This window comes from Antechinus flavipes, chromosome 2 (assembly GCF_016432865.1).
Source record: "Antechinus flavipes isolate AdamAnt ecotype Samford, QLD, Australia chromosome 2, AdamAnt_v2, whole genome shotgun sequence".
Classification (NCBI taxonomy): Eukaryota; Metazoa; Chordata; class Mammalia; order Dasyuromorphia; family Dasyuridae; genus Antechinus; species Antechinus flavipes.
In genome coordinates, this window is record NC_067399.1 from 182,626,164 (window position 1) to 182,638,296 (window position 12,133).

Sequence of the window (12,133 nt, forward strand, 5' to 3'; positions counted from 1 at the left end):
TTTCCTTTGATTTTTATTTTTCCAATTTAGATAGTGTATCTGACTTATTTTTCTTGAGTAGTCAATATGAAATTATTTCAATGTGAGAAAGTAAGCAATCAGAAACATGCACTAGCAACTATCTTTTAAATTTTGAAATATTTATTATTTTGCAAAGATTCTGGGTCAATAGGTGGCACAATGGATGGAGGGCTGACCCTGGAGTCAGAAAGATTCATCTTCCTGAGTTCAAATCCAGCCTCAGATAATTATTAACTGTGTGATCCTCAGCAAGTCATTTATTTATTTATTCTTGTTAGCTGTAAAAGAAGCAAATGGCAAACCATTTCAGTATCTTTGCCAAGAAAATCCCCAATGGGATTCTGAAGAGTTGGACATGACTGGAGATGACTCAAAAAAATAAATAATCAAAAGCTCAAAAAAACTCATGTCTGTTTTACAAGGACCATGTTAACAAGTTTGTATAAACACCAGTTAATAAAGCTCATTACTTGGTTAAGACATTGGATTGTTGTTTGTCTTTCATTCTCAAAGAAGACCATTACATCAGGAAGGTGATGCCATGACAATGCACACAAATTGCATTTAAGGGAAAGAGGGTTGTGCAAAGTCACTGGCTCTGGTCTTCCAGAGCCATTTGGGTCCAGTGGCAAGATATGGATCATGATGAAGGGAGGGGGCCTTAGATGCAGTAGCTGGCCTTTTAAAGATAAGGTCTTTCCCTTTATGATTGAGGCAATACCCATTAAGTGATTAAGACTAGGCAAGAAATTAAGTTAAGAATACTTTTTGCCTAATCAAAAAAAAAAAATGAATTTGGCAGTAGAAGATAAGGGTTTCGGACCAAAACAGAAACAATGGCTATTTGCATTTACTCTGAGTCAATCAGTACCCAAGCAATGACTAAATGGAAATTGGGCTGTGACCTATTATTGGCCAATCAATGAAAACCAGGTGATTTGGATTTAAGGCATGGTTTTTTAAAAAAGAAATCTAGCCCATTAACCCCAAGTTAATCTTTCAAGATTTGAGCAATCACAATTTACATTTGTTTGGGAAGAGTACCTACAGTAGATAAAGGTATAATGCCCCATGTGGACAGAAGGAGAGGAAGGAGAAGAGAGGAGAGGAGACTACAGAAGAGGAAGGAAGGGAAGGAGGGAGGGATGGAGGGAGAAAGAGAAAAGGGAGAGAAGAAAAGAAGGAGGAACTAATTTGCTAAATTGCTCAACTGGAACTGGCCAGTTGGATCCCTTCATTCTCAAAAAAAAACTCAAGAATAGAAAGAAATTTACTAAGCAAAGAGAGGAAGAGAGAACACTCAGTATAGGGAACAGCATAAGCAAATGCATAGAGATTAAAACAAATAAGAAAACAAACAAACAAAAAATGTCTTTTCAGAATCCAAATAGATGTCTGGTCTTTCAGAAGTTAAAAGGATGTGGATACAGATAATATGGGATAAAGGCAGATGGCTGGGATAGTAGACAATAATGAATACCAAAAAAGAAAAAAATATATACCTTTATTTAGTATATAATAAGATTTGGGGGCAATGTATTTACCAGATTTGTGCAGTTTATATATACAGACATATACACAAAATTATATATGTGTGTGTGTGTGTGTGTGTGTGTGTATGTATGTGTCACTAATTGAGAAAAAATGCTGTAAAACTGGAAAGTAAATAGGTAGAAACTAGACTTAGAGCAACATGTCACAATATATACTGAGATAAAATCAAAATAGGTATATAATTTAATCATAAAGTGGGGTATCAAAAGTAAATTTGGGAAGAATGGAAAATTTCCCTTATTTGAATAAGAGAAGCATTGTTCATTGGAAATTTAGTATGTACTTTGTCATAGAAATAGTTATTACGGGTGCTAAGGTTTTCACGTCAGTATGTAAATCAAGCAAACCATAATTAATTAATTATATATCTGAAACAGCCTAATAATGCTATAGACATTATTTCTTTAGAAAAAGGCATTTCAATTTCTGATTTTAAAAGTCAGAATATCTCTTTATATTTATTCTAGATCCCACCATATCATTATTTACTACTACTCTTTACTAATAGTAAATAATATTTACTAAAAAGTACTACTACTGCTATTACTATGACCACTGCAATCACCATGAGTGTCTTTACTACCACAACCACTACCACCATCATTATACCTACTACTATTATATCTATTTCTTTTCCTCCTTTTACTCCTTTTTCCTGATCTCATTTTTTTTCTTCATTCTCATTCCCCTTTGTCACTGATAATACTGGGAACTAGAGTATTTAAGAAAAAAAGGTGATGTCTCATCAATAGCAAGATTGTGTGTTAAACTATGATAGACTTAACTCTTCTCAGCAGTTCAGTGATCCAAGGCAATTCCAATAAACTTTGAATCGAAAATGCCATCCACATCTGGAGAGAGAACTATGGAGACCTGAATGGCAATTGAAACATACTGTTTTCACCTTTTTTTTTTCTTTTTTTCTTTCTCATGGTTCTTCCTTTTGTTTTATTTTGATTTTTCTCTCCCAACATGACTCATATGGAGATATGTAAAAAGTATGTATATGTATAATCTAAAAAAAAAAAAAAAAAAAGATCTTTTTTAAAAGGTGATGTCTAGGATTATCAGAGGAAGAATTGGTGGCATGTGGAATTTTCCTCTTCTTTTCTTTCTTTCCTTCTAGTTATCACCAATTCACTCACCATAGATACTTTGTTATCTCTTTTCCTTATTGCTACTGAACTCTGAAATGAGGAGTTAACTGCAGATTAGGACCAGAGTAAGAGAATGTATAATGATTCTAATATGAAGAAGAGAAAAAACAGGGTACAAAATCCTTTGTAGTAGAGATAATGATTTGGATATGCCATCTGTTTGCATGTAAACCAAGTCCTATTAGAGTTTGACAATTTTGACATCTTAAGTATGATTCATGCAATTATTTTAAATATCTTTTTTGTGTTCATAACATTTCTTGCAATAATTATACCACCATCAAAAATAGATTTTTAGACAATGGACCTATGCTCACAGAATAATTTTGCAATTATTGTAGTGAAATTAAAATTTGTGTAATGGGCTATCCCAGTAAACAGCAGATAATTTCTTTACAATGATCTACTCAATATTATCTTTATAGTATGGCTCTAAAATTGTCTTGCAGCTTGATGGACTTAATATGCATTATTTGGAAAACCTTAAATTTAATTTTATTTGTATCATCAGCCTCTTGGAGTTGATTTTTTTTTTGTCTGGTGGTTACTCTCCTTGAATTGTATTACACTGAAGATTCAATATGGTTTTATGATATATTTATAGTTATGACTGTATGAACATATATTTGTATTTATTTCCAGGGTTTATGCTGCTACTGACAACACTATTTTGTCTTTCAGTGAAAAAAGCAATTGAGCTGAAGTCAAGAGGAGTCAAGATGCTGCCCAACAAGGACAATAATCATAAAAATTCTGTCTGTAAGTCCTATTTTTATGCAAATGTAAATATTTGTTAAAAATAAGAGATCAAGAGAATGTGATATTTAAAGAGGAGAAAATATTCATGTTTTTTCTGTTTTGTCTTTTCTCAATATTTCCTTTTAGAATTGTTTTTTCTAGGAAAACAAGGAACACTAGGTGCTATGTGGGTAAATAAAAATTTTCTCTCACTCTGCTGGATCTATTGTTCCTTTTATTATTTCTCTAATTCATGGTCAATTTAAGTATCACAGTTAGTCTTTAGAAACAGATAATTTATATCAATTTTTGAGGACTTCTGTTTCTTTGACTAGTATATATCCATACTCAGAGATAATCTGAGAATGTCAATTTTAAACTACCTGTTAGGATGTTGTATCTAACATGTCTTATAACTGTAGAGGTTGCCAAGGTTGAAAGAATGAACAGGTTCATTATGTTATTAAAAAAAAAAAAAAGATTTGTAGTAGAACCCCTAAAAGTAGTACTATCAGAGAAAGGGAGTAGGTATCTATCACCTAAAATAATGGCAGTCACTTATGCTTCACAACGAATATACATAGTACATCTTTTTGGAGCTATTAATTTTTCATAAACTTTAGATGGCAGCCATCACATTACTCACATTTCTTTAGATGGCAGCCATCATATTACTCAATTTCAACTCTTTCAATAATTCCTTTCTAGATGTTATCTCAGTTCAATAATTTTGGACAAAAGCCTTCTTTTATAAATAAGGACAGGACTAATACTGAAGCTCCTTTTGAGAAGCCTTAGACACTTTCTTCCCCAAACCGCTGAATCAAATTTGTTCCATTGCTAAATTAAGTTGTTCATACCTCTTATGTCCCCAGCTATACTTTGCAATCAGAAGCACTATCTTTTTAGTACTGAATTCTTTTGAGGCCCATACCTTGGGATGTTTTTCTCTTCATATTCTCCTATAACTTCCTAGGATTACAGAATCTGGGATTTAGTACCATCCAATTTCACATATCTTTCCATGATATCTTGGATAATGAAATGGGCAGGGAGGATGATAGGAGAATAAAAGGGAATAACAGTGTGATGCTTGTAGAAAAACAATAATACAGTTGATATTACAGGACTTTTGAAAGCAGAAAAGATCTCATTTTTTTGGTAGTTGTATCCCTAGCACTTAGGACAAAGCCTATAACATAATAAGTTCATAATCAATGCTTTAATAGTCATTCATTTGTAGTGGATATAGGGATAGTCCTAAAATCAAGAACACCAAGATTCATACTGGCTAAGTGGATATAGGCAAGTCCTTTAAACTCCCAGAGTTGCTCTAAGCAATTCTCTAAGAAAATAAGTTGTGGACTTGTTGTTGATCTTTATCATTTGAGGGATTTTCTGTACACACAAGAAATTATTGTACTGGATATCTCTTTCCCCTATTAAAAAATAAATGTAAAATTTGTCAATTTTCTGGTCTGAATTGAATATTCAGATTAATTTTATTTGGCAGATCTATATTTTTTAGTGATTTGCAGCATTTGGTTAAAGTCTTTTTAAATGATTTTTGGGAACTCACTCTTGGTCATATATCATAAGGTTAAAGAATTGGAGCAGAAAGTGAGAGCCAATCTAGAGGTCTAGGGATTTGTTCAGTCATTTCAGTTTGTTTGGGATTTTCTTGGGAAAGAGATTAAAGTGCTTTACCATTTCTTCTCCAGTTCATATTATAGAAAAGGAAATCGAAGCACTAAGAGTAAGGTGACTTGTCCAGAGTCACATGGCTAGTTAAATGTCTAAAGTCAGATTTGAATTCAGAAGGAGGAATCTTCCTGACCACAGGCCCTATACTCTATTACTGTGTCAATCCTGGAGGAATTTACTTAAGATTTATGCAGCATTTTACAGGTAATAAATCTAAGAAGAGCAATTCATACCCAAAGCTTTAGACTCTTGAGTCCTTGGTATTTCTACTGTATCATAATGTATCTTAAATTAATATAAATTACCTGAATATCTTGACTTACAAACTATGAGAGATAATTTATTTCCTAACATCAAACAAAGCTATCAAGGGTATTATTGCTTATATTTCTAATGTATGATTTTCTTGAACAATAGTAATAGAGGGCTATTGGAAATACTGTTATAGATTAGGCATTTTTATTACTTTCTGTGCTGGATTTCTGGAATCAAGTGCTCTAGAGCTAACAATAGAGTAGATTTTGGCAGCAGCAAAAAAACAAACAAACAAAAAAAAAAACAGCCCCATTAACTTCTAACAGTTGTGTAAAGCTTTAATAAAACATGCAGGATAATTATGCAATCTACTTTTCTCCCCTTATCATAAAATAGAATAATGTAAAGTTGTACAATTGTTACAGATCCTTGCTTTCTCAAAACAGATCCACCCCTGTACAATAGAAATAAGCTAGGTTGTATGAATTGCTTCATAAATCAGGTTAGTAAATTATGCTTGCAGTTTCTAAATAGGCCTTTGTCACTGCAGGAGCTAAAATATCTTATAAAATGCTATGCAAAAAGCTTGCTGTGAAGAGACTGACTGTCTAAATATATTGAGGAAAAAAACATCACTTGTAATGAAGAGCAAAACAAGGTGGTTCATTTACAAAAACAGTATTTATATATATATATAATTTCTAAAATAATGAGAAGAAAGGAAAATATAAAACAAGGTATAATCTGATTAAATTATAGATCGTTAAACTGAATTATAATCCAGCTAGAAAATGAAACTACTGTTTAGATAGTTTGTGTGTATGATTAGACAGTGAAATTGATTCTCCAAAGTGAACATCTCATATTTTAAACAAAATGGAAAATGAATTGTGTTCAACCCAAAAGCAGAGCTCAGCAACCTATAGAAGCATGTTTGAGTATTCAGTGGCATCATAAAACTGTTTATTTACAATATTGAGTTTTAAAATTCTCAGTCTACATTTTTAGTATTTCTTGAATTGTGTTTAGCAAACAAAAAATGCAATACAAATACAGTACATATATAGTAATTATGTGTATGTATTTCATTGTAGAGAAACTGCATATAAGAGTTAGAAAGAACCATAGACGTCAATAACAAATTAAAGTAAATTCATTATTTTATAGATTACTTTATAGAATTATAAAACACATTTCTTTTATTTTAAAAAAAATCTCTTACATAAGACTACCAGCCATCCCACCCATATCAAAATTAAGTTGAAAAAACAGAGTTGTTAGGTACAGAAACCTACAGTTCTTACTCTACTACTTTGATAATTCTATAGGTTTATTACCTAGAATTGTGGGAGTAAAGGAGAGAAGTTATAAACCTCCAGAGATTATTAATTTGAATAGAGTTGGCAAATTAAATATCCATGAAAATAAAAAGGAGAAAAATTTCAATCATAAATATAGGAATGTAGAAAGTTGCTTGGCTTCTTTTTTTTCATGGTGAGGTAACCCACTAACTTCTATCAACTACTAGCTTTGTCCCTTCCCTAACCCTTCCCCCAGCACATATATACATATTGTTGAATATCTGTAATTAAGTCCTAGTTCCATTTAAAGTCCTAGAATCAATTATCTTTTACAAAGGGATATTTATTTCGAAGATATATATATATATGTATATATATATATATATTCCCTCCCCACCCCCCCAACATTCTGGGGTCATATTTTCCCTTATATTACCTAGGTATTTGGGAAGAGTAAGCTTAGAATTTAGCTTAATTCTTACCCAGCACCAAGTTTACAGTTGGAGGTGACATGTCTACTGGGTGAATCCATCTTTCAGCTTTTACTGAGTTATTAAACTCAGTATTAAAGGTCATTCTTTCAGGTATTAATGCTCCACTAACTCGGCAACTCAGACGCTGGACTTGGAATACCAGAGTGCCTTTTTGACCTTTTGAATTCTCAAAGTCAGAGGCTTTCATGTCCACCATTTGAAAGAGGAAAGAACAAATATAGACTGAGGCCTTTTATTGTACCATATGGTATGAAAGGAAAGAAGGCTCCATGACTTTCCCACTTTATAGCCTTATTTCTCACCAGAATAAGTAAGCAAAGGAGATTCTTTAGAAATTCTTAAGAAATATTTCTGCTGATAGTTTCAGAGAATGCTTTTATAGGCAAACATGTAATTCTTTATCAGTAGAGCTCCTCTTAAGACATAGGCACAAGAAAGGTTCAAATAGAAAAGTAGATATTTTATTATGAATGGACTGAACATTCAGTCCAACAATGGGAACCAAAATTGGATTCTGCTTTAGAAAAGAAAAAAAAGAAAGATAGATATTGACTAGGTTGGTGAAAAGTACATTTAACAAATAATGATAATCAATATTAAAATCTATGTCAAATAAAGAGTATTTTTAATGTAATTAAAACTATCTTATTTAATCTAATTAACATGTTAGCACAAATTATAGATAACATTAAGGATTCCATATTTGAAAATATAGGGCAGAATGGATAATAACTATGAAAACTTTGGGAAAGCTAAGGAATAATTATGTAATTAGGTCCTTCAAAACTAGCCACTTGAATTAAAACACAATTTGAAAAAAAAAAAATATGATCCCTGTGAACAATTTCTGATGCCCACATTAATAGATAAATTTGAATTTAGTTGAACAGTGAATTGTCCCATGTAATTATGAATACAGTTTTACTTAATGGACTAAAAGGGGAAATAAAGACAAAATATTACTATGTAAATAGTATTAGTGATTCTACTGAGTGTAATAATCCTTTTAAATTAGCATAAAATAGAACATTTTATTGCTATTCCTTCCTATTAAATCCATTGTTGGATTATCAATGAGAAGTATAGCAGTAGAAACACATCAGTGAAAAATATATTAGAAGTATGTGCTCTCAAGATTAATCTATAATCCTGAGTAGAAATAGCAGTCTTGTCTTGAGTGAAACATCATAAAGTTAGGCACTTGTATAATTGTTGTGCCACAGATCCCTTTTTAGTGTCCTGACTTAGTTTCCCTAATTGTTCGGCCTCAGTTTCCCTAAGTTGTTCGGCCTCAGTTTCTCTGGTTGCAATTCTCCTTTTCTGCCCAGAAGAACTGAGATAATTAGGGTTGTGGAGATCTAACATTCCAGAAGATAAGACTCCAGATGTCCTATTTCAGATACCTAATTGGCTTCATTATAACTCTGAATTTCAGACTTCCTGGCTCTAAACTGGACATTACTTAACTCCCAATTTGTAAGAATTTATGGTCCTATCCCTCAAACTGTCAGAACCGGAATAATGATCCTTGCCTGGAGATTCCCGCTCACCAGAGTTTGCACTCCCCCCCTTTGCCTTAGAGCCCCAAGTTTGGAGCCAAGAATATATATGTCATTGAGAACTCATATTCACTACTGGATGCTTTGGACATGCCCCCAGCACATCTCTCCTTCTCAGAAATTCAAATAAAATATTAAAAACTTTCTAATCTCTACCTTGCCTCAGTTTCTCCAGCATTACATTATTACTCTCTAATGTAATTACACCTATACGTGTGAAGCCCCATAAGAGGTATCCTTCCCTCTTACTTCTAATTTTTTCATCTTAGCTTGAGTTTTTGCTTATTTTTTTTTCTTTTGAGATTTTTTTTAAATTTTTCTTCTAATGGGTAGTTTATTTGGTTGTAATAAAAAATAAAAGTTTTATTCAATTGTTTCAAAAGTTTCATCTCAGCTTGGTATAATTTCTAATATAGACTACTTTCTCTTAAGAGACTCTGCCATTCTTTCTGGCTATAACTGTTTAAAGGTAGTATAGTTTATGGGTAATTTAAGAAAATCTCAAGAGTAAATTTGACTATATCTATTTTGACCATTTTAGCTGATTTTATGATATATTCTCCAAGGAAGGTATAATGCCATTACATATAATACTATAATAGAATCTAACTGGGTAAGATGTTAGAGAGGCCTTTGTTGGAAATTTGGGTTTTATTCAGGTATTTATAATGTATAGAAAAAGAGGTAGAATGTGGTAATACATAGAGATCAGGCCTCAGATTCAGAAGACCTTAGTTTAAAAGTTCTACATTTGTCATATATTGACTTTATGACAAAGAGTTATAGCAAGAAGCTCAACTTCTCTGGGACCCAAGAATTTTCTTAGAATATAGATTGAAGAGCAGCAGGTACTAAGATTTTTTTGGTAAAGAGAATTTCTTGGCAATCCTACATGGAGGAAATAACAAATCAGATTTAAAAAAAAAATAAGGCGAATAGTTGTTATGGACATAAAACTCAAAGGATATGCAAATCTACATTGAATATAAAGGAAAGAATTCAGACCCTTTGTGATAGTGTATAGAAAGGAAGAGTTGTAGTTGAATGTTTAATTTATTTAGATTCTGGGAAAAGATACTCTCTTTATTGGAAAAAAAAAAACAATGTTGTAGAGAAAAGTTTTGAAGTTTGAATTTAAAGTTGTTAGAATTAGGTCAAAAATGATCCCCCCAAATATGTTGACTTTTAATATTATTTTCAAAAGATTATTATTTTATAGCTTATGCCCTATAATTTCTTTATAAAGTATAATACATGAATATCAATTTGAATCATCATTAACCAATAATTAGTGAATATTTTGAAAATTTTAAGTGTAAAATTTTAATTTTTAATTTTTTTTTTTACATGATAGGCATTGTGCTAAGTGATAGGGATACAAACACCACCACCAACAACAAAGATATTTCTTATCTTCAAGGAGCTTACAATCTAGTAAGGGCACCAATGTAACTAGGACAGAGATATATTCATAGAATTAAAACTAAACAGAACAACTTGTGGAAAATGAAGAGTTGTCAAGAAATTCTGAGTCCTTTATAACAATAGGTATGGAAATCCTCACTATTAAAAATTTAAGGCATACTTAGGCTATATTTTTAGGCTACAGTCTGCATATTGTCTTTTTAATGTCACGGAAAATAATGAATGTAGTTGATGACTGAAATTCTATTTTTTCTTCGAAGTTGAAGGAAATGATATATTCTGTAAATCAGTAATCATTCCCAGTGACCATATTATTAATTTAAAATCTACTTTACATTAAATAATAGGAACTGAAGTCATGTTATATAGTGGATTGAGTTTTGGGCTTCGAAATAATGAAACAAATACTGATTCTTTAATCAGGGGATCCATATTCAAATCCTATCTCTGAAACGTCTATTGATGTGAGTTTAGGCAAGTTCCTTAATCTTCTTCTGAGCCTCACTTTTTCTCATCTAAAAAGTATGGAAGTTGGATTAGATGGCTTCTCAGATAAGGTCTCTTCAAATTCCAAATGAATGATGCTATGATGCTATAGTCATAAGAAAAGTCAGTCTCTCTCTGTCTTAGTTTTCTCATTTGAAAAATGAGTGCATTGCTCAAGTTGGACTCCAACATTGCTTCCATCTTTAGACTTAAAATCCTATGACTGAAATTGTATTCCTGATACTAAAGAGGCTTATAAATATGCATGTGTCAATTAACTCTGCTGTGACCCACACAAATTATAAAGACAACAAAGTATTAATGAATTGTATATTACTAGAGAAAATGTTCATCCAGATAAAATCACAGAGACCAAAGAATCTATTTTTATACTTCCTCATATATAGTAATACAAGGAGCCATCTAGTTCAAACCACACCTGAACAACAGTCCCTTCTACAAGGTATCAATTATGTAGTTATCTAGTCTTTGCTTTAAGATTGCTAGTAGGAGTGAATCCACTACCTCTCTAGGCAATCCAGTCAATTTTTGGACAATTCTAATGATTAAAAAAAATTTTTTTCCCTATTTCATCTTATTATAATATGTCTAAATTTGCATTTTTAAAAAATTTCCACCTATTACACCTAAATATTCCTTCTGTACTGAGTTTGACCTCTAGTAAAACCTCAAACCTTCAGATTTAGGATGTTTTAACTCCCAGAAATAGACTTAGTTTTCTTATCTATACAATGGGATTAGATTAATGTAATTCAGAAGGGATTTATAATGTTTACTTAATTTAACCACCAAAATTATCCACTAATTTCAGTCATCAGTTTAAATAAATTAGCATGCTAATTGGATTAAATGTGATAACTTAATTATACCAAATGATTATACTTATTTGACATACTACTTAAACCATCATATCCTATGAGGTCTTTTAATATTTTAATAAAAAGAGAGCAGATGGAAAGAAATATAAAGAGATGTATGATTTAAAACATTTTATATGCATGTGAAAATATATGACAAATCAAGGGGATTAAGATAAAAATTGAATAATTAAAGTGTTTCTGAAGTGCCAAGTGCCACATTATAGAAGTAAAAATCATTACAAGTATTAGTAGGAGATTTAAAGGGAACTTTGATTTATTATTTTAATACTTCCTGTTTCATAGTTTGAATGCAGTTTGGATACTACAAAACATGAAACATAAAAAGTGTGAAATTATTTCAATGCTTAGGAAAATCATGAATTTACATATAAACTTAAGTTGAATAAAATGTAAGAAATGTATCATTTCCTCCAAAAGAAAAGTCCTATGTCTCCTGTGATTAAATATAAGTGGTGATTTTTTCACAAATCACTAGTAATTCTGTTGGAGTTCAAATGTTGGAGTTCTTGTTCTTCTCAAAAGACAGCTGGTTTAGCT

General features: G+C 31.5%; 1 protein-coding gene across 1 annotated transcript in view; it reads left to right on the forward strand.

Moving 5' to 3' along the window:
- CSMD1 (CUB and Sushi multiple domains 1) overlaps positions 1-12,133 on the forward strand; it is a 2,716,069-nt gene that overhangs the window by 1,697,995 nt on the left and 1,005,941 nt on the right. Inside the window, exon 7 of the mRNA XM_051975995.1 lies at positions 3,414-3,491. Within this exon, the coding sequence (XP_051831955.1) occupies positions 3,414-3,491 (78 nt within the window). The remainder of the gene's footprint in view (positions 1-3,413; positions 3,492-12,133) is intronic.